Source organism: Rhinolophus sinicus, chromosome 15 (genome assembly GCF_057876585.1).
Source record: "Rhinolophus sinicus isolate RSI-liver-muscle chromosome 15, RSI-T2T, whole genome shotgun sequence".
NCBI classification, from domain to species: Eukaryota; Metazoa; Chordata; class Mammalia; order Chiroptera; family Rhinolophidae; genus Rhinolophus; species Rhinolophus sinicus.
Window position 1 is genome coordinate 112,819,765 of NC_142515.1, and position 25,118 is coordinate 112,844,882.

At 33.1% G+C, this 25,118-nt stretch overlaps 1 protein-coding gene across 1 annotated transcript in view; it reads left to right on the forward strand.

The window, feature by feature from the left end:
* Window positions 1–25,118, forward strand: part of IQCM (IQ motif containing M) — a 242,330-nt gene that overhangs the window by 174,071 nt on the left and 43,141 nt on the right. The window contains exon 12 of the mRNA XM_088792677.1: window positions 14,711–14,869. Coding sequence (XP_088648803.1) covers window positions 14,711–14,869 — 159 coding nt within the window. The remainder of the gene's footprint in view (window positions 1–14,710; window positions 14,870–25,118) is intronic.

Consider the following 25,118-nt stretch of genomic DNA (forward strand, 5'->3'; position numbering starts at 1 on the left):
TAAGTCAGCAACATGGTAATTTTCTTGAAAGTATTACATGTAAAAATGTAATAATTCTCACATTTTTAAAGTCGGTGATTTCTCTGAAAGATAAAAAATGTGAAAAGGATTTTTGTCTTATGTTTACATGCCAACATTATTGAGGAAAAAATAGAAAATATTATGTAGTTTGCAACAAGAATTTGAATCTTATGGGAGTATGGGGAAAACATTTTCTTACCCAGATCAGTAGCAGATCATATGACAACATAAATGAATAGGCAGCTGTATTTCTAGGAAAAAAAAAAAAATCCTTTTCTATTCCCAACTGTATTCCAAGTAAAACATGTTGTTGTTGTTTGAAACATAAACCTTCCTTTAAAAATTTGAATCAAGATCTGAGATTTTGAGGATAAAATCTTCAGAGAAACAGCTGTTAGCTTGTTAAGAAACAGATGCAGAGAGTAACAACGCAGATAAAAATGCTGAATTCACAAAACTTTTTTTGTTACTGCCCAGTGATGATAACAATTACCCTAAGCACAGGACACAGTTAGTAAAATGATTAAATTAGGTCCCTGTGAGTTATCATTTTGACCCAAAAGTCAAGCTCATAATTTATCATTTTCTTTTATTAGGATCACATTTGTAACCACTAGGTGACTAGTTTAATATATTTATTTCAATTCTAACCTTGAAATGAAATACCTGGAGTATCGAATGTGCACAAACTAAAAAGCTTGATAATGTATATTAGAAATAACTATATACATATTTTATGTCTTCTGTTAAATAGTCTGAAACTCAGACATTTTTATAGATACAGATATCAAAAAAAGGACACATGAGCTTTTGCAGGAGTACAGATTTGCCCTCCCTTGACAGTCATGTTGACCAGTTAGCCACCATTCTCTCATCCACTTATAGTGAATTAATGCTCATTTTTGAAGACTGCATTGAGGTGCAGAAAAGCAAAGCTCCCCCAGGCTTGTCTATAGGTTACATTGTTCACGAAGAGCATCGGTTGTCAACAAATGTCTCTTGCTGCTTCCCGGTTGAAGGTAAACAATGAAAATTGTGAGGGCACAAAAAATCACAGTGTATCATACATCACGTTAGCATGTAGTACTTGTAAAGGGTTATTTCCAACCCAAAAGGGAGGGGAAATTAAGGGGAAATGTGTTTTTTTGATAATTCTTAGTGGACAGTAGTTAAATTCATCTATCTTTTCTTTACTTTGTACTCTTCCTGAAGATTATCTCCACACATTTTCTGAACTAAATTATATTAATTTTTTCCTCAAGACAATACAATATGTTAGGCTCATGTTTGTTATCAATTTAATATCTTCTGTCAATTTGCCGTGGACCACTAAAAACAATCTGTTTATTATTTCTGCCAATCCATTTGATCTTAGTGCTTGCTAATCTCTTCTTCAGTTTCCATATAATTTCTTTCTTTTTTTTATACAAAATCTTATATAAAGCCCAATTAAAACAGAGAGATAGGAGGTCTCTAATTTACTTTATCCTTTAAGCTTATTATCCTATGAAAGAAATTAAATACAGCACAGTGGACCACATACACATTCATAAATTATGTAAGCCTATCTTTATTCAAGCAATTAATCTTGCTCTTTTGGAAAAAAACCCAAGGGGAAATAATCCAAGTTGTCGTATACTTCAAGAAACAACATGCACAAAAGACTGGAATTTTGCTGCTTGCCCTATCTCAAAAGTCAGAAATATATCATCTAAACGTCACTTTTCTCCTAAATACAATTGTTTGATAAACTGATTGATAAATGTTTTACTTAGCTCTAGGAAACCGCATAAAATGATATATTTGTATGTTATAGAAAAAGTATGCTATTTATATATTTATAGAAAAAGTATCCCATGAGATTTTCTTTCCAAATGACTTTAATTCATGTGGAGAAAGGGAGAAAACAATGTTTGATCTTTCCTCTTTTCATTGGTAAGCAAGTTTCTAAATTGTCAGAGGCAGGAATATGTCTGGCTAAAAAACTGTGTATGTTAGTCACTGAGAGTTTAACTTTTTCAGGGATTATTCTGCATTGTTTTTGGTTTTTAAAGGAATACTTGAAGAAATTTAAATACTTAAAGCACTTCCTAATTTATCAAACCCTCTACTGACATTCTAATAAAATGAGAAAATCATCACATTTAAATTTTCTTTTACTTCTACTCCCAAATATCTCCCAATTTAAACTATTTTATGACTTAAAAATATATATTTTCAAGATTTCTGATAGATGTACTTTTTTCTGTAAGTCCTACTACAGTTGTTTGGCCTTGTAGTTTTATATGTTTAAATGAGTTCAATCCTTCCTCCCTCCCTCCCTCCCTTCATGTTTTACCATGGCTTTTCCATTCTTTAGCTCTTTATTTTTATTGTTTGATTTGGTTTTATCTTAATAAAATATAATATTTTATTGCTGTGTTTTGTTGTATGTCAGGAAGAGATTATAGGTGGTTTGTTTCCTGAGAATTTTTCTTTGGTATCTTTATACTTGACTTCTTTTAAATCTCTCAGGTTACACCTTTTGTCAGAATTTTATAAGCATTTTTCTTATTTTGTTGAATGTTGTTTTGGAAAAAACTAAATTCAACTATTGCCATATGTTGGAAGTGATTTGCATTCCCCAAAAAACACATTCTATATCCTTAAAGTTAGTAAACTTGTCCTGATCTTTTTGATGTGTGGACTGACTTGGCTATCATTCCCAGATATTCAAACACTAATCTACATGTTGCTATAAAGGTATTTTGTATATGTGACCAAACTGCATAACCAGTTGATTTAAATAAAGGAGATTAAGCTAGATAATCTGGACAGGCCTGATACAGTCAGTTGACAGGCCTTTAATACAGAGCTGAGGCCTCCCTGAAAAAGAAGAAATTCTTCCTGTGGATAGTAACTTCACTCTGGGCCTCCAAATTCCAGCCTGCCTTTCCTGATGGCCAGCTCTGTGGATTTAGGACACCTAAGCTGTCCCCCCAATTGTATAAGCCAATTCCTGACAATAGATCTCTTAATGTATATCTCCTACTGAGTCTGTCTTTCTAGTTGAACACTGACTTATAAAGCTTATCTAAAAATGTGGAATTAGGCAGTAGGTGAAGGCCAGAAGAGTATTGAGGACCTGATGGAAAAAAACCTGCATTGCCTTAGACAGACTGTTAGTGGAGTTATGGAGTTAACAATTTTGCTAACGAAGTCTCAGAAGGAAGGATGAAGTGTGGTAGAGAAAAACTAAATTACAAAGAGACTGTTAATAGAAACATGGAAGTTAAAGGTACTGTTATTGAGGACGAAGAGGGGAATGAAGAAGATATTATTATGAAACTAGGGGAAAGGAGACCCTTATGATTAGGGCAGAAAGTTCAGCAGACTTGTGTCCTATAGTTATGTAGGAAGTCGAATTTGTAAGTTACGATCTTGAACATTTAGCTGAGGAAATTTCCAAGCAAACGTGCATCCTAGTTACTTTTACTGCCTAAAGTAAAATGCAGGAAGATAAATTGAGAGAACTGCTAAACAAACAAACAAAAAAACCCCAGACAAACCAGAACTAGATAATTTGGGAAATTCTCAATTCATTCAGTTTGTGAAGGATATTAAAATTAAGATGTCCACTCTCAGGAAAACATGCTATAGAGAAAAAACGAGGGTGTGGCTGGACAACATTTTGCCAATACCTCAGACAGATGAAAAAGAGAAGTCAGTTACACAAAGATTTTTTTTTTGGAATTTTTATGGACAAAAATTAAAAAAACACACCAAAAAACAGTGTGATTTCTAGACCCTCCCAGTCATCTAAGCAGAAGTCAAGAATGGGAATGAAATTTTCCATGAGAGATGTATGAAGAAGCCTTTTGTCTAACGGAGTGAATCTCCATAACATACATGAGAGGACCACAAGATTCTTGAGAAGTTTATACCAACATAACACTTCCAGCTTGGACCAAAAAGGGCAGAAACAGTATGAAATGAGAGAAGGCTACTGGACAAAAGTGTATAAGCAGGAAACAGACTGACAAAACTCATCCGCTACAAATTCATGCTACCCTTCTTGAAAACAGAAAAAAAAAGAAAAGAAAAAGATTATTTCAAGGGCAGAGTTGAAAACCACAGAAGATTTCTACCCTTGAAATCTAATGGAATTTATCCATCTGGATTTCAAATACACTTCTTTTTTTTTTTCTTTATCTTTTCTTCTTTTTTGAATGGGAATGTCTTAACTTTTATCTTATGTTTGTTCTATCATTGTATTTGGGGAGCAGACAACTGGTTCCTAAATTTCAGTGGTCTGTAGAGGAATTGTACCCCAAAATGGATTATACCCAGAGCTTCACTCATAACAGATTTTGATTTTAGATGATGAAATTTGAGACTTCCGAGCTGATGAGATTTTTGGATTTTGACTTGACACTGTAAATGATAGAGATTTTAGAAGGGACATTGGGATGGAGGTGAATGTACTTTTCACATGGGACAGACACGAATCTTTCTTCCTTTAGCTCCACCTTAACTGTCCTTCTGAGATGTGGTGTGGACTGGGTTCCTCAGTGACATTCTCTGCTTCTCCTATGCTCCATCCACACGCATAGGTCTTGCTACTCCCCAAAAACCTCCATGGAGAGGTTCTTTAGAACTCTGATTCTTCCTTTTAAACATATCTATATCTTGTCTGAGAGCTAGGAAAATTTTTGTCAGCTCTAGGCATTCTTTCTCATTTGGGTCTGAATTTTATCATTTCTGTCAAATAGTCTTCAAGTTCATTGGAGGTTGTAGGAATTTTCATGTTTCACTAACGTCTGTGTGTTTGTGTGGTTGTGTGTGTGTGTGTGTTTCATAGATTAAAAAATGTTTTGGGGGGGAGTATTGTGGGAGAAGAGGAGAGAAAAAATTTGCTTTTACTTTACCATCTTTAGCCAGAGATATTGCCTATTGATATCTATAAATAAACCATTGTTACCCCAATAAGCTTTAGTTAAGAAAGAAAGAAAGAAAGAAAGAAAGAAAGAAAGAAAGAAAGAAAGAAAGAAAGAAAGAAAAGAAATTCATCATTTGTAATAAGTATATTCTCCCACCCACTAATTAGCCTGTACCCAATCTTTTTTCAGAAGGAATTTAGATTAATCTTAACTGTTCTATAATGAATCTATATGCCTCAAATTATAGACCTCTTTACTGGTATTGAGAAATCTAAATTAGGCTGGCAAATAAACTCCAAAAAGCTAGAGAATGGTTCAGTTCTAAAAGACATCATTTATTGTTTAAAAATGAATGCATAAAATAATTTTTAAGAAACCGTTTTTGTTTTTTTTTAGAATTCACTTGGAAAATACATTAGGCAAGATGTCACTTATTGGAGTTCATTGTTTTACTGTATGCAATAGCATGGTATTATTTTTGTCTCCTGAATCTAAAGAGAGTACTAAGCACATGAAAGGGAAGGTGAATTTTTTTAAAAATCTTTTTTGCATGGAAGGCTGACATAATTGTTGAATAAAGCTGTAGAGCTAAACCTGCTATAGTCAACTGCCAATAATTGAAAATTTTTTTTTTTTTTTTTTGCTGTGGGATTGAGATAGCATGAGACAATAGTACTTAAAATTCTGAACTACATAATTCCAACTTTCTCCACAATATACTTTTAAAAACTGATATTACTAATGAATAGCCTAAAGATTTGTTTCATTTCCCCTGGCCCTTAAGGATATGTAAAAATAAAGAAAAATGACCTAAAGAATGGCAATCTGTAGCAAGAAAAACAGGAAGATTGTGTAATTAAAATTTAATAATCCAATCTAGGTGGTAAATTTTTTTAATTAAAATACGCTTTCAAACAAAGTGAAAGAAATATCTTGTGAATTACGTATGGTGAGCCCAATAAAAACTGACACTCTGCTCTTAAGTTTTATGATTTTTTGTGATACTGTATTTCTCTCAAAGTGAGAGCATTTAAACTAAGGTGAGAGGAGCATTTGTCTTTAGTCTGTCAGAGTAAAACCATGTTAATGGATTTAATCTAGCCATCCTGAGACTCAGACATTCAGAGAAAAATGAAGGGCATATTTTTAAAATGGACTACTTAATATTAATCATAATACTACAATAATTTATGAGAAAATGTTTGCATTACTTTCAGTAAACAGACATACTTACACGCAAACAATCACACATAGATTTTAGAAGATGGGAAATGTCCCCCATAAGAAGTCTTTTAATTCTATTGGAATTATTAACCAAAATTTTTTAGTGTTTTATGTAGCTATATGATTTACTTATGTGTAATAATAATAATATGATCTGTGCTTTTTTTGTAAATTTTGTGAAGACAGAAAAGGGAAAAGTCTTTTAGCTTTTATTGTCAAGCACCTGAAAATGTATTTATTTGCCTTTGTAAATCTATAAAACAAAACAAATAAAAAAACATGGAAATAAAATTAAAATATTAGCATATTTTTTATGAACTCTATTCCACTGAGGAAGTGAACATTTTGAAATAACTGTACTTTAATTATTGAACAATCAAATGGCTACAATCCCCTAAATTTCTATTTTATATTAGAATTTTGATTGGATTTATGAGTATGGCTGAAAGACACAATTTTCACCCTTCACCTTTGAATTATAGAGTGAAGAACAGTCTGGCAAAATTCACAATATGTTCCAGTTTTCATGAACTGAAGTGATTTAAAAGTAGGAATATTTGCTATACTTGAACACATTTTCAATTTATTTCCTTATTTTATATTTTTTCTCTCAGTCAAGTGTTAATAAGCATTTTTGCTCTTATTTAAATTAAGTAATGTTGGTGTTTAATTGTAATAGAAGAGATCAGTGGTCCTTGCATTTGTGTTTACTGGTTATGTCACCCTGTGGCATATTGTTTAACTGCCTCTTAAATAATTTTGCCCTTTGGTTTGAATATCAGTATTTCCCTCCTTTAAAGATCTTTAAAAAAGAAAATTTCATTAATAGGAATGGGGGTGCTCTTGATTTACTTTCCTTTGTTTAAGACGTATATAATTTTTCATACTGATCAATTGGTATCCTTCTTTTACATTTACTAATAAATAGAAAAATCTTAGATAAAAATGGTATGACAAAACAAATATGGCATTCACTTCAAATCAAAGAAAATGAATGCTGCCTAAAGTGCTCTATAACTGAGCAGTGACGAGATATCAAAAGTATAACCTTTAGAAATTGGTTATTTACAGTATGCTATTGATTATTTGACTACCAGTTGAAATTCACATTTGATAACCCCATACTGCAAAAGTCATGTGACTGGTCAGTGGCCCATGAAAGATAAATTAACACATTAATGAATACATAATATTCACAATAGAAGAAAACCTCCATTATCTGTCACCATGGTTTTTAGCTTGTGGATTTTGTGTTTGTATGAAGACTATAAAATATATTTTTACCTTGGTGGTAAATTTAGTTACTTAATAGTTCAGTTACTGGGATAAGGTAAAGTATTAGGGTATATCTACCCATACTTATAAATACTCGTTAATAATTGACTTCAATAACAAAGTTTGCACGTCTAGTTTAGTAACCCAGGGTCACTAGTAAAGCTTTGTTAGCCACCTAACTCTCCCTGATACACTCAGGACAGTTGCTGAACTTAATTTATACACATGCCCTTCAGAAGTATTTTGTTTATGCTGGAATTTGTATTGAGGAAAGGCTTATTAGGAAGAAATTGACACTTTAACAAATCCTAGAAGCTCAAGGTTCTCATTATTCAATGTAAAGTACCGCTCTTTCATCTGAGATTGTGTTGCTCATGCATTTTTAATGTTAAAATATCCTTTAAAAATAATTACAGAAAGAAATGATTGTGATAATAGATGATCTTTCTTTTCATTATCTTTACTCAGAATGTGAAGCTGGGAACTTTATTTCCTAATTTTTAATATTTTTATTTTTTAAAAGTAGGTACTCAGTCTATTATTTTTAATAGCAAATATTTTACATATTTATTTGATCTGAGTATGATTTCCTACCAAGTGTCTTATTAACTACTTATGCTCTGTTGTGGTTTCTTGGAGAATGTGAAAGAATAAAAACCACACATATGGGATTAAAGTTGACAAACATTAAGAGTAATAACGACTCCTTACATTTTTTTTTTTTTTTTTTGTATTTCTAAAATTTCCTATTATAAACTCAGTTGTTTTAAAACCATGAAATACTGTTAAAATAATCATGGAACCAGAATATTTGCCACAACCAAACAAACTTAATTGTGAAAACTCCATATATATAATCACTATGATTTTTGAAGTACAAGTCTGGGACCTCTGCCTTAAATATTCAGACTTAGGCTGTGCAGAAGGGAAGAAATGAGCTCACACTAGAACTGCTCCCTGTTTGGGAGTGGAAGGGAAGGACAGCTTCAGGTTCTCTGAAAACTCACTACCTACTCTGAGTATAAAGCATAATGATTCACATTTATTTGAGAGGCTGGGGAATAGTAGAGATGGCTAAGGAAGATACATTGTGGGATTTATACTAGCTTACATTCTTAGCAAACTAAGAGTTTATAATTAGTTGGTGACTATGGTTTTGACCTGGATGGCTCAATAGCCTCTACATAAGTTCTTGTGGAGAAGACAAACATCAGAAAATTACCTGCACAGAGGTATGCGTTGCTTCTTTTGTGCGAGAAACAGTAATACTGACCAGCAGACTATACAGGGACAGCTGAAGGATTTAGAAAGACTGGCAGAAGACTTCAAAGGGAGAGCATGCTAGCTGACTAGCATACCCATGAAACTGCTAACAGTCCCGTAATGCCAGGGACCTTTTGTTAAAGCAATGTGACATCTGGTTAAAAGAGCCGGCTTTGAAGTTAAAATTGAGATTTGGTCCTGGCTTCACCATTACCAGCTGAAAGTGCTCTCTAACCTCTCTATGCCTCAGTGTCTTGAGCTATGATATGAATATGATAATACTGAACTCATAGGATTTGTCAGCAAGTTAAACACATGTGATTTTAGGATTAATTTAGCTAATGCATATAACCTGCTTAGTACACTGCCTGCCATAGGCTAAGATCCCAATAAATACTATCAATTATTGTTATATTTATGTGTTAATTAAAAAGCCTTTTATTGACCCTTTCTAAATACCAGGAACAGGGCTAGGTGCTAGAGGATACAACGATTGGCAAACAGTCATGGACCTTGCCTGCCTGGAACTAATAGTTTTGTGAGGGAGACAGAGCTTAACCAAATAAAAATATAAGTAACAATTACAAACTTCAATAAGTGTAATGGAGAGCAAATGAAGAGGGCAATAACTCAGATCATATAATGTGGAGGCTTGATCTAGTTTGGTGAGAATCAGATGAGACTTTAAGGAGAACTGTAAAAGTGATTAAAGAAGCCATGGAGGGAAATGTTTGGAAGGAGAATATTCCAGGTAGACAAAATATCTTATGCAAAGTTTCTGAAATATGAGGAAGCAATGTTTATTTGTGAAACTAAAAGAAAGCCAGGGTTGCTAGAGCAGAGATGGAGGAGGAGGCAGGCACCAGAATGTTCAGAACTTTTAAAACATAGTAAAGAGCTCAACATTATTTTAAGAGCATCAGGAAACCATTGGTTTGGAAAAATGTATGATTGGATTTACATTTAAAAAATATTATTTTGGCTGCTGTTTAGAGGCAAGATTGAAAGGGCCAAGTGGACTATTTGGGAGGCTAAAATATTTGTATAAAAAATGATAGTTTTTCGAGGATGGTGGCAGTGGGAAGTGAGACAAGTACCCAGGAGGTCTCCTAGTTTTCTAGGTTGTACCATTAGATGCGTGCTGTTTACTGAGACAGGGAAACCCGGCCCAGGACAGGTTTTGTTGTGTAGATTTTGAGATGCCCATTTGTTAGCCAAGAGGAGTTGTCCATTCAGCAATTGAATATCTTGATTTTGTCATATTTTGTTAACTCTCAGATGTATATTTTCATGTTTTAATGCCTCTGAAATTGAGTTACATCGTATTATTAATGGCATTCCAGTTAAATTGCATGTTCTTTATATTTTTTAATGGTCTGTAAACTGATAGGGCCCTCAACATCTGTCATGTCTTAGGTTAAACAAAATAACTTCCTTATTTTTATTGCTACTACTAAGAACAAGGAAGACCACCATTTTACCAATTAGTAGTGCATGAGTGACTGGTAAATTAAACAGCTTCCGCAAGTGGCAGAAACCTCCTGAATGCTGCTCAGTATCCAAGAGAAACCACTGACCTTCAGAGTATCCAAAATAGTGTAGGAGTGGCCAGACAGAGTGATGACTTCAGGAGGACTGCCCACTTTTCCATCCACAAGCCCAGGGCACAAACAAGATGGGGCAGAAAACAGGAAGCTGCTATTATTATCTAAATAGGATAGGGGCTGTACCAGCATCTATTAAATGGAGGCCATCATGTCATGTTTCCTCCAAAATAAGACCTAGCTGGACCATCAGTTCTAATGTGTTTTGGAGCAAAAATTAATATAAGACCCAGTATTATATTATACTATACCTGGTATTATACTATACTATACTATACTATACTATACTATACTATACTATACTATACTATACTATACTATACCCAGTCTTATATTATAGTAAAATAAGACCAGATCTAATATGAATTTTTGCTCCAAAAGACTAATTAAAGCTGATTGTCTGGCTAGGTCTTATTTTCATGGAAACACGGTAATAATAGCAATAACTAACACATAAGTAATGATGACCATAGACTAGGTATTAACTCATTGCGTCCTCATGACAACACTATAGTGTGAGCCAACTTGCTTCAGGTCAGTGCCAGACTCACACACAAGTGGTGAAGTTCCAGAGCCTCTGCTCTCAACCACTGCGGCCACCTCTTAATGAAGATAACCACTTGGTGACTAGGGAGTGATAGAACATTATGGAAATTTTGTGTGTGCTTTGCCACAGAACCAGACCTAGATACATATATCTAAGCTCTTCAGATTTTAACTACATATAAGAAGAGTGTAAGGAACAGCTCTAAATCTCTTGAGTTCTGGGAACAGAATCATTACGTCTAAATCCAATGTGGCAATATAGACTTAGCAGTGTATTGAGAGGAAGGAGCTCCATAAATAACAAAAATGATCAATATCAGCAACAGAAATTCAATTCTTGTTTTTTATCTTGGGATGATATATGTAATAAAATAAAAAGAAGAGAACATGTTTTATCAGCTATATGTTTTCTAAAATGAAAGATGCTTATTTGTAATCAACTCTGACCTGATGAAGGAAGCTACAATCATTCAAAAATCATAATGCCTTGTTTATATAAGTTCCAAGGTTCCTTTTGTGTACCTGATGGCAAGCGGTGGCATTAGCAAAACTCTGACCTAGAAACCTTCAGCATATGTCTCTTACTAGTGCTATCACTATATCATGTTATCTATGTTCAATACCCACCAACTTCATGTTTTCTACTTAGTCTTCAAACAGAGTAAGCCAGGAAGCAAGAGTGGCAGTTCCACATCCACTACTTATATTTCAGTGTAGGCATTTCAGTTTGCCCGAAATGGAAATATTTGCCTTTATGAAAAATAAAGTGCTTTATTAAAACTAATGAATGCAATCTTATAAAATAATGTTACTAAACATCCTTATTTTAAAGATAAAGGAATTAGAAACATATAAATGTTGGGGAGGAAAAAAACCTTAAGTGCAATTTGGTCCTTACACACTAAATAACTGCTATTATTCCTAGTTTTCACTACTTCATTATTTGTTTCTTTTTTTCTTTATGGTTTCAAAGAGAAGTTCTGATCTATGTTGTTTCTTTATTTTGTGTGTCATGGAAAACCTCAGGATTATATTTAATTTAGCTATATAATTTCTTCTGACACAATTCTCCATCCTTAACTTCCTTTACAACTTGAAAAGACCTCTATTGTCTGAGAATCTCCCCTATTCCATTTCTTCAAGAAGTATGACTTGGGGCAAAAACTGAAGCAGGATTTATTCTTCTACATTGTTTTATAATAGTTCTAGCTTTCTTTCTTCTGTTGACAGATGAGAAAGTGAGATTTAGAATTACATATGATATATATATATATATATATATATATATATATATATATACACACACACATATATATAATATGCATTATATATAATACATATATATATATATATATATATAATATGTATTATATACTGGGGGTGCCAAAAAATGTATACAAGCTGACACTTTGGTCGACGTTGCTCAAGCAGTGGTTCGCCTTAATCAGAAGTGTCTGGACGCTGATGGTAACCACTTTGAGCACCTCTTGTAACTGCAGAAGTCAAATGTGATTTGTATTCATCTTTTGTTATTGGTATATATTGAGTATTACAATTTTAATACAGTTTTATTTCTTAAAATATGTATACATTTTTGACACCCTGTGTGTGTGTATACACACATATATGTATGTATGTGTGTGTATATATATATATATATATATATATATATATATATATATATACACACATATATATAATATCAGAGCATATGCGAAGTATTCCCTTTTTAGGAGGGAATAGTTTTAAACTTGCCCTTTTAAAAGGAGGCAGAAAACTCCCTAAGATGTTTATAATCAAAAGATGCAACACCATATTATTATTTTCTGACTCTCACTTTTTATTATTATTGAAATAATGCTGGATAAAAACTAATAACACACTCATATAGTACTTAAAGATATGGTGTTATAAATGTTTTATATATCGTATATCAATTAATCCTATTACTAATCCAATGTAGTAAATAGTATCACCTGGACATAAATTGATTTGTCTGATATTTCACAGCCTGTTAATGGTGTTTCAAGATTTAGAGCCCAGATCTGTCTGTATTAGTCAGGGTCAAATTAGGAAATAGAAACTATACAATGATGTGAGCAGGTAAACTTTAATATAAAGAATTATTAACTATGATGGGAGTTGGAGTAACTCTGATTGGCTGCTGAGGGAAAAAAGAACCCTAAAGAAATGAGAAGAGCAGACATAGGAAGCGGCTGCTACCCCTAGGTCTGAGGCAGAGCACCTCAGGAAGGAACAAATTTAAAAGAGGGTCCCCTTCCTCCCCCCCTCCCCCTGGGATCCATATTCCTTTTGGAGAGGTCATAGCTGTTACCCAGTGAACGGCAGAGAAGTTCACTGATAGAGCATCCTAATAGAACTCTCAGGGAAGACTTTATCTGGGGTTCTGGGGAAACTGTCCATAGGAAGGTGTCACCGTGTGGAACCCTTTCACGGGAAAGTGTTGCACCACAGAACTCACTAGGAAGCTCTCAGTGTGTGTGTGTGTGTAGCCCTATAGGGTGCCAGGTGAACTGGCCAAAAGGTGCCCTGCACTATTGGCCACTATGCACTGTAGGAACTGGCCTGGAGAATCACCTAGAACCAGAAAGAGCTCCTTCATCCTTTACTTCCGTGTGTGACCCTTTATGGAAGAAGCTTAAAATTGTGCCACATGGCAAGGGAGAACTTCTCTAATCTCCCAAGCAGGACAATGAAGGGTGGATTTGGAGTGAGGCAATAGCTTAAAACCCGAACCCTCTCCAACAACAAATCTACTTTCTCATTCAATAATTTTGTCATACTGCCTTATACTTATGTACTGTAAAATATGATATATAACAAAATAAAGGAAAATAAAAAAGGAAGGGAGGAAGGGAGGGACGGGAAAGGAAGGAAAGACAATGTAACAGAGTTATAAATGGAGCGTCACATTACTATCTCTTCTTTGAAATGTTTCTAGGTATAATGACTTTGAATGATCTGTTCAGGAGACTGCCTTATTGAATTTTAGGACACTGGTTTATCACCTAAAAACTGAAATTACAAACTGAAGGCCCAAGAGCCACAACCAAAGATTTTTCACTGTACAGTTCAAATTATTTTTTAATTCCAGTTTTCTCATCTACTTGTTAATGCAGATCATGTTTGGTTGACAAGCTTTTGTTTGCAGATAAGAGCTTCCTTATACAATCCTAATCCAAATTGCATCATTGACAGACTATAAGACTTAGGCAAGTTATTTAATTTCTCTGGGACTCAAATTCTTCATGTGAAATGGAAATAATAGGATCTATCTTATAGATGTGCTTTGAAAAATTAAATGTGTCAATGTTTTAAAGCACATGGAAAAATTCCTTGCATATACTAAGTGCTGTATAAATATTTGTATAGCATTATTATATTTTCTTAAAGACCATAGCCTAGGAATATTAATTCTTTCAGTAATTTCAGTTTCTGGAATTCTACATTAACAACATTTTTGCCTGGTTAATCGGATTTCATTGTTTACTGGAAATTAAAATAATATATGGTTATGTTATATAGTATGTAGAATATGAATGCTGTTCACTAGTTATCTTACTTTTTGTCTATAGCTATTAACAACACTGCTTTAAATTATAGTGTTTAAAGATGCTGTTAGGAAAGCCCTTACCTCTTAATATTTGCTAGGAACTACCTGAAGAGTAAGAGTTTTGGTGCAGTGTCTTTGGCTAAAAAAAAACCCATGTTGTCAACATAATCATTAGCCCTCAAATTATTAAATAGTTTTAATTTTCATGCCTTAAAAGAAGCATGTTCATTTATAAAAATAACTAAAATTTTTGAAAAAATTTAATGTTCCTTTTTTTCTTACAGAAGACCGTGAAAAATATTCTGGCCTCATCAAGAAGTCTAATGCAATTGAAATGTTATTTACACTCTATCCTCCTCAAGGTGCCCATGTGCAGAATAAGCAACTTAGGTCAACTTGGCTGAGACCCATAGTAAATGGGGAAGAAGGATACAAATATATCGGTAAGAATGATCCTTTGCTTTCTATAACTCCTCCGTGTCACTTAGATAATGTGGGTGATACATAGGCCCTTTAGAATATTTTCTTTAGTTTTTAAGGATCATGCCTGCAATTTAAAAAGTGACTATTTTATACTTTGGTACTTCCACTAGATAGTGGAACCACATTGTGTTTATTTATTCACCTGATGATGGACATTTGGGTTGCTTTAAAAAAACAACAACAGTAATACTACAAGGGAAGCTGCTGGGAACATTCACGCATAGGACTGTGTATAGAAATACGTTTGTTTTTCTCTTGACTGGCTATACCATTTCATATTCCTCATCAGCAGAAATATGAGTTGTATTTGCTCCACAGCTCTGTCAATACTTGGTGTAATCAGTCTTTCTAATTGTGGGCGTTCTAATAGGTACATATTGGTGTTCCATTGCAGTTTTATTTGCATTTCTCTAGTTGATATTAAGCATCTTTTCATACATTTGTCGTTTGTACATCTTCTTTGGACTGGTAAATATAAAATACATTGAAGTGCTCAGTTCTGATAGCCCAGAGGTAGAAGAGGAGGGAAAGAAAGAAGAAAGAAAGAAAATTATGAAAGAGAAATGTTGATGTCTTTCGGTTCTGTAAGCTAAATGAAGACTCTGGTTGCAATTTATTTTCTCTTTGCAATTTTCTACCTGAAAATTACCAGAATGTGAAGCATATCACCCTTAAAAATGTATCTTCACTGTTCAGAGCCCATTTATGAACATTTGATTCAAATAAAACAACTAGAAAGGATATATGCGAGTGGCATTAGATTGTAAGTTGAGGACTCCATCTTTTGAGGTTTCAGGCTTATCTTTTCCTTTGTTAGTAAGTGACCAAGGCCTTGTATCTTTTTGAATTACAGTTATTATTAAATTGATTGACAAGAGAGATTGCAGCATTTGCCTTGGAAAAGATTAGTCTATTATAGAAGTGCTTTCTGAAACTTGGTAACTCCTTGACTATAAACACTTTAGGGAAGATAGCTCTGGGAATTTATTATGTGTCCAACATTATTCTCTACAGCGTAGGCACTCCTGTTTATTGATTTCACTCTGTAGATTTAGAGATATATCATCAGCAAGAACTGAAAAGTAGTTCATAGAGTTACTGAACGTTCCATAGATGGTATAGGTTGCTAATAAATTATGTACTTTAAAGACCATACATACTTAAAATATTCAGTGTATCCATACTTTTATATTCCATAATTCCTAGGGCAGTGGCTTGTATGTAACTGGAATGCTGCCTAATTTCAAATTGCTTACTTTACACAGAGTTTTTCTTCTGAGTCATAATTTTATAATCTTGAACACCAACAATATAAAAAAAATTTTTCCCCCAGGAACATATGTCTTGTCAAACTTATTTTGGGAAAGGCTATTTAGGAAGGCTAGTGTTGTCACATGTCTTTGGTTCTCTTTCCAGAAGAGTTGTCTTTCCTTGAGCTCCCCTGGCCTTCTGCCTTGTCACAAATATGCTGAACTTGATTCTCTCCTTCATTAAGTTTTTGTGACTTTGGTGGATTTTCAAGCTGGAAGCTGTAGATTATATTAAGGAACAATTGGAATTCTCATGGGAATACCTTGAAAGGGGTAGGTCATCCATTATCTTTCAATGAAATCATTTAGGGAATACAAATGAATGATTAAATTACATTCTCAGATCAATGGTCCATTCTTAACTGAAATCATATTATTGTATTAAGGTAAGGTTTCTATTTTGTTCAGATCCCGAGTAATGAGCATAGACCTCTAATTTTCTAGCACTTCTTTTTCATATATCATTTCCAGCCTTTCACATAGTTAATTTTACTTACCTTTATAACATATGGTTATTTAACTTATACAATTAATACTGGAACCTGATTTCCTGGCCTAATCACTGTTTTGTTACCCATTATAAAAGTACAAGGTGTCTTTTTATGCCATTCACTTTATTCCACTGCCTTCAGGCAAGACCTGATGTACATTAGCCAAATGAGAATCCCATCTTTAAAGACTGGCAATTACCCAATCGTCCTTGACAGGAAAGTCTGATTTTTGATGATCTTCTGTCTTAAAATTTTCTACTTTGCAACATAAGACTTTCTTTTCTTATATACCTTTCATTGCTGTTGTAATTTTTTCACTATCCACAAAATAAAGGCTATGCATAGATTAATAAGAACTCTCTTTTCTTTAAAATAGGCCATTTAAAATATTCCTCAGAAGCCCTATTTCTAATCCTTGATGTCTTTTGGAATTTCTAAATATGTTCCAAATTTTCTCATTTCTTTTAAGTGCTGCAACTCAAAATAAGATATGCTAATCAAATATGTCTGATTTATTGTGGATATAATCTGCTATATGTTCTGATTATATCTTTGCACTTTTAGAAACTTTAAATACACATCTCAGCATTTACTTAGATTTCTGTTCATCATTTTTCCCTGCTTTTGCCATATTTTCTTGTAACTATTTCATATGTGTGTAATTTATTTTGCCTTCTTAAATTTTCTATACTGAGTTCTCCTAATTTTCCTTAGAATATAGACATTTATTACTCTTGTCAAAACTGAGTTGTTTTGAACCCATTCTTTGAGGATTATCCTGATTTGAAAGGAGCTCCACGTATTTTATTTTATATTTATTTATGGTCTATTATAATTTAGATAAGTTGAAATGTGCTATGGCTAGTCCAATGCCTTGCTTTGCCTCTGGAGTACCTGCTTGCTTGAGGAGAATAATGTAGTCACTGAAAGCTATATTTTAAATTCAATTAGACTTGAAAAGTAGTTTAGCTATATACCTCTTGTTTTCCCCTTTTTATTAGGTTGATGCAAAAGTAATTGTAGTTTAAAAGGTTAAAAATAATTGCAAAAATTGCAGTTATTTTTGCACCAACCTAATACCAACTATAAATTGACAGTAGTATCCACTTTCGTGTTTTTTAATGTCCCTTTGATTTTTTTGTTAAGGGCTAATTATGTGAATGTGTTTTCATGATAAGGGTAACTTGTGATGGAAAAATGCCATTTTATTTTTGGATGGTTCAATTGGTTGCAATTTTCAACATTCAGTATTCTCACAGGACTCATTCGATAGAAAGATAAAGATGAATGATACTCATATGTCTGTTTTCATGCAAATATCTTACTGTTTTAATTAATATAGTTTCCTAATATAATTTGAAATCAGAAGATATGATGCTTCCAGCGGTGTTATTTTTTCTCAATATTGCTTTGGTTACTTGGGTTGTTGGTGGGAATCTTTTTAAGACAATTGTTTTTTAAAGTATGATAAATTGGTGACATAGTATATGACAGCAATAATAACAAAATATATGCCCTTATATCTCACTCATCAGATTTTGTTCATATAATTTATGACAACATACATACATACCCTTATATATAAAATGTATAAACTTAAATATATATTATGTATATAATGTGCATTTATTACATAAAATAATTTTTAGCATGAGTTACTTTAATCTCTCATATAGGTATATAAAATCTATAATTTTATGAAATTTTTAATAGTTTTCACATTACATAGCAGGTCTTGGTGTCTACTATGATTGTATGATGGTAAAATGTCATAGTTAATGTAAAGTTAGTATTTATCCATTTGTACTCTTATAAGACTAGGGACTATACATTTGATGTGATTTTCTCATTTCATCCTCATAATCTATATGAAAGAGGCAATTATTGAACTCATTATACAGAGGAATTATTATGTCCAAGAAAGGATAAATAACTTTCCATCCAGCTATTGGTTGGTACTACCAGGAATTCAGCTCAGATATTCTGAACTGAGAACAATTGCCATCTTATTCTATATTGCAATAAATATGATGATTTATTTTGAATCATCAAGAAAATATTAAATTATGAGAAGTTAATTCTTTCAGAATGCAGTGAAGTGTGTGTAATCATTTACCTTAAAGAAATAATAGTTATAGATTTGTGTATGATAGTAATTACAGCATTGTAATTACTACAATTGTTTAAACAATGTAAATTCCCAGTATTCGGGGAATGGTTAATTAACTGTGATTCACGAATAATAGGGAATTCTGTATGACCATTAAAATTATGTTCTTGAGTATTTACTTATTGGGAAATATGGGAATATATTTTTAATGAAAAAAAAAGGTTACAAAATACAATGATGGGTATACTATATGCACAGAGTTGCACAAAATGAGTATAGGAATATACAGATTTTAATATCTACATTGTGTGAATTCAGTGGAATTTAATTAAGTTAGTGTGGCTGATTTTTATAATTTGTCCACACATTCCACACATTTTACTATACATTTTTTTGTTTAATAATAACAAAAAGATTAGGGACTTGATAATTATCATTTTGAACTTCCATGTGTATGCTGTGTTCTTTAATTTAAAAATCCTAAAGTTTTATCTAGTTTTACATTGTTCTTCATATAAACTTACCTTTATATTATTTATTTTGATTTTGTTGTGATAAATAATAGTGAAAAGAATATTGTCATATCAAAATACAGCTTTTCAAAAAAAGGAGAAATGAATGAAGCTATTTTATAATTTTATTTTTTTATACTGTCTAAAAATGGTTTTGCTGAAAATGCAGCCTACAGAATAGGATGAAATATTTGCCAATGATACATCTGATAAACGGTTAATACCCAAAACTTATAAAGAACTCATACAACTCAACAGCAAAAAAACAAACAATCCAGTTAAAAACTGGGCAGAGGACCTGAATGGACATTTCTCCAGGGAGGACATACAGATGGTCAGACAAATGAAAAGATGCTCAACATCACTAATCATCAGAGACATGCAAATTAAATCTGCAATGAGATATCACCTCATACCTATAATGATGGCCATCATCAATAAATCAACAAATAAGTGTTGGTGAGGATGTGGAGTTAGGGGAACCCTTTTATGTTGTTGCTGTTATTGCAATTGGTGCAGCCACTATGGAAAATGGTTTGGAGTTTCCTCCAAAAAATTAACAATAGAACTACCTTAGGACCCAGCAATTCCACTTCTGGGTATTTATCTTAGGAAATCCAAAACACTAATTTAAAAAGATATATACACTCCTATGTTCACTGCAGCATTATTTACAATAGCCAAGATGTGGAAGCAACCCACCTGCCCATCAATAGATGATTGGATAAAGAAGATATGGTACATAATTAACTATAATAGAAGACAAAGTGATGAGTGATGTAAAACCAGTGCATTCTGAGTTCGTGGTTGCTCTGCTGAACCATATTGAGAAAGAGGGCATAGAAAGAGGTTTGCAAGAGAGAGGAGAATGAACCCAGATGGCTTTGTAGATCTATGAGGATGCCTCTGGATTATTTCATCCTCACACGAAGAGTCCTGTCAAATAAAGCATTCACAGTATGTGTAACTACCTCTTCTATAATACTGATTAGAAATAGTGCACTTGTTTACCAAGGAGTAAACACAGCTTTATTATTATTCAACTATCAGGTCCTTTTCATTGATATTTTATGTATGAACTTGATATAAAAGGATTATAGAAAATTGGTACAATTGCAAACTAAAAAAGGAAAATATTACTGAGAATTTACTTTCTTTAATCACTTTCATTATTTTGGCACATTTTCTTCTAGCATTTTGTAAAACTACTTGTGACAAGAATATTTAAGGCCTGGAAGCAACATTAGATGTAATTTTTCTCAGTCTTCTTTTTATTTTTACAGGGAGCCAGTTAGAGGTATTAGAAACTGATCATTTGAAATGAAGACCTGAGGGCACAGAGGCTACACAAAGCCTGCTTTGGCCATGGCCTTAATTATAACTATGGTGATGATTCAAGTTTAGAGTCTCATCAGGCTCATTACCATCCCCCTCTGCTACCCCCTCCCCCTACACACATGCTCCCCAAACCATCCTGGCTTTTATGAAAAGTAATTTTTTTTGGACAAAGTAAGCACTATTACATATGTCTTTGTATTAGTCTTTTTCTTTTTGTTTTCCTCAAGCTTTAAAATTGCCTTCTAGTTTTGTCCTTCGAATATTTTCTGAAGCAAAATCTGAAAGAAATACTACTTCCTCCCCCTTTGCTTCTGTCCTGGGAGTGGAGGTGAGGCAAAGGCCTGGGGCTGGGCCAGCCTGGTCCTGGGAAAGCTCTCACGGCCTGTGGACACAGTGGGTTCCAACCTCTTTGGAAAGCTCTGACCACACATTTTTCGCCCCTCAAATCTTGCTTTGCATGACTATTTTAAGTTCAACTCCTTTCCTTTTCCAACTTCACGTATTAAATAGTAGCTAATTGTACTTCATCATGAAACCTCCCATAAAACAAAAACGGAGCCTTATGAGATATATGTTTTGTTTTAGCTGAAAATCACTTAATATCCCTAGGCGTGAATGATGACTTTCCCCTCAAGACTGCAGTATAATGTTTTCACAAAACTTTGGAATTTTTATAATTGCCCTTTGTATTGTTTGACTGTCAGTTAAATTAGAACATTTAATAATTGTAGGGAGCTGATAAGACTTTCTATTAAAGGTATGTCATTATGTTAATCTCGGTTCAAATATAGTTTGCCCGAATCCTGTTTTGATTATATAATATTAGAATAAATTAACCTATTAAATAAGCTTACCCTGGAGGGGAGAGGACATTTTAAATGCCTTTAAAGTTAACATTCGTTTACACAAGTATGTAAATCAGGTACTACTAAAGCTACAGTTGTCTTTCTTCCTTAAATCCTTTAAAATTTGGAATGTAGTAATTCCAAATCAATATAGATATTTTAGGCTTAAAATCAACAAATGGACAGTGACTGATTAATTAAACAATATGTAGAAGATGTTGGGCTTCAATTAGTATGCAAACATCTGGATACTGGAGTTATTTAATAAATACATTGACAGCTGCTTGTATAAAACCATTATAATTTTATTAAAAAATGATCTTTGTGGCATGTTGCAAATAATAGAGGTCCTCTGACATTTTTAACTGTCCTTCCTTAGTTCATGCATGGGAAGGATCATGATTACCAGACATATGTTTTCAAACATTCATATTACAATGATATGCTGTCCATTTTGGGGTGGTATGACTTGCTTTCTTTTTTCAGAGTAAGCTTGACAGATGTCTGTGTAAAAAATGAATTATTCTACCTCACCTTATTTAAAGGAAAGGTTCAAAATTCATATATATATAATATATGCATGTATATTATATATATGTATATTATATATGTGTATATGTATATATATATATATATATATATATATATATATATATATATATATTCATTCACTCAATGAATATTCTGTGCATATTATGGTACTATGGACCAGAAACCTGTAGTCATGTAGAGACGTAAAAGAATCATAGAGCAGGCAGAATATTGAGTAGATTTCTTTCCAGCCAATATGCAGGTGAACTAAAAATATGCAAAGCACATAATGTTTTGACACTATCAAACACTTGTACTTTTTATGATTATGCATATTAAACTGCATCTGACAGTCTGTCTACTGGGCACCTATTAGAGATTTTAAGAGTAAAATTTAAAGGCAGAAGAGGGAAAAATATGGAATAGATGGATGGGAGAGGAATTTTATAATAGTTGCTGATGCCTAATTGCAAAAACATCACTATACATTGTAATAGGTATAGGCAGAAGTCAAGAGAACTATTTTTATCTTTAAAAAATTGCTTTTATAGTATACAACCTATGTATGTTAGTAAAACAGTTCTTTTGCACTCTACAATACACCCAAGAGAGCTCTTTAATATATACTAACTGTTTAAGAATTTCCTTATACTTGTTATTTCAATTTCTGGCTTTAAGTTTGAGGTTCAGAATTCTTTAAAGTCAAAGCAAATCATCTGTTTAGAGAACTAGAACTGTGCTCCAGATACTATATTAATAGGAAACAAAGGTAAAAAAATAATTGCACATCACATGTATTGAATACTTCCTATAAGCAAAAAGCTGAGCGGAATTTATTTAAGCAACCTTATTTAATTCTCATAGAAACCCAATGGGCCACTTACCATAACACTGAATCATAGATAGCTAATATACTCAAAGACACATAGCTAGAAAGTTGTAACATGAAACCAGAACATTCTGACTTTTCATTCCATGGTTTCAAAATATTTAAAGTAGTGTAAGATTAAACACATAAACTGTAAGAGAGGTAGAGCAGAATAAAAGATGTAAGTAATAGTTTAAAAGCAAGGCCAACACTTATCCACAATTATTTGGATAGTAATCCTTGTATTATAAATAGAAATGATATTTGTATTGGCAACTTTAGGTTGTGGTAATCAGTAAAATATACTTTTGGGGAGGGGGCAATATTAGTTCTGATGGGCCAACATCAGTGTTAAACTATAATGATTTTTTTCTAAGAAGAATGCAACAATTACTCATTACCAAAAACTATTTAAAATTAGAAAAGATAAAGAGGAAAAAATTTTAATTTACTCGACAAATATTAAGTCCTTAAGATTACCTATAAATATGGCACCAAGACATAACTACCATTAACTGTTGCTGTATTATGTTTTGCCTTTTGAACATAATTTTAATGATAGAGTATATAGAAATTATACATACACATATGATTTTAAAATCAGCCTTTCTGATTATAAAAGTAATGCATGCTCATTATGAAAAATTGGGAAAATGCAAATAAATAAATTTAAAAACACTTGAGATATTCACCTCCCAGAAATAATTTCTGTTAAATTTTATGTCTATTTTATTAATTGCATAATGAATTATAAGACATTTTACTAACTGTATATGTTAACAAATCTAAACACATCTGTACATATCAATATTTATCAGAGTTAACCTAGGAATACTTACATGTCTGAATGGAGGAGGAGGATGAAAAAAATGATGGAAAGATACTATTAGCTAGGGGACAGTTTAGTAATCTTTCTTGATTAAATAATTGTGATTTGGGTCATTCAGCATGAATCTAACATGCAGAAGAGTATCAAACAATCACAATTCTCTATAAAGAAAATAACCAATTTGTTTCTCTGTGCTCTTCTGCTTATGATCAAAGAAAAAATATAGTAAAACTCCCAGCAAAGTATCCAACTCTATAGATAGTTTAGCCATTTAAAGAAGTTCTGGAAGATAACAGAACCTATCATTGCTTTTGGTAGGTTCGAGGGTACATAGCTAATCTCCCTCACTCATCCCACAAACCCAAATTATTATTGATGTATTTCCACAATTGTCAAGTTTCGATTCCTGCAACCTTCAAAGTGCCTTCAATTAAAAAAAAAAAAAAAGAAAAGAAAAAAAAAGAAAAAGGAAGTAGGCACTGTTTTCTTGGCATTTGGCATCTGAACATATACCCAGTAGCTTGCAATAGTCTAGCCTAAAGGGCAAATTGCCAGAGAGGAGACAGTGAAGCGAATCTCTAATATGTAGAATGGTTTGGAGATGATGACTCACTTGAGCAGCTTCAAGTATTAGATTGGGGCCTTTGAACCTAACAGGTTGTATGTGACCAATCTGTGACACAGCCGCCAAAAGTGTCCCCTATGATGTATAATGCATTCTGCTTCTTTTAGTTTAGTTACATTCAAAGGTTGCCAATTTAAATTTCGGTGGACGTAAGCTAACGGAATGAAGCAACTCCCAGAAATATCTTCCAGTAGGACCAGTTCCAGTGGAACCAAAGAGCCCCAGAACAATTAGGCTACAGTGTCCAGTCCCTTGAAATGGAAGCAGCACCACAGTCTGATCCGACATGAGCAGACATAAACCCCTGAGCATGGAGAGGAACACTGAGAAACATGGATTTTCGGGGAATCTATCCTCCAGGTTTTAGGGATAGTCCTAAAAGATCTGAACAGTCACCAGTGTGCCAAGAAACTCTATCTAAATTATGGGTTAAAAGACGTGGCATAAGAAACACATTTCCTGAGACAAGGAAAGCAACAAAAGTTAAGGACACAGTCAGATCAAGTAGCACAAAAGTTTGGACAATATGTAATCCAACAGGACCCTTGAGTTTGGGCTTCAAAGTGAACAAGGAGAAGCCCATTAAACACAGCTTGTCCATTCTTGAGTTTTGATTACTCTTTCCATCTGCTAAAGTCTGTCTAAAATAATTTGAAAATGATTTAAGTTCTCACATACCTGTGAAAGTCTTTCTGTTCCCTTCATAAAACTAGAGAGCATATGCGATTCTTGGGTCAATACATTTTCCCT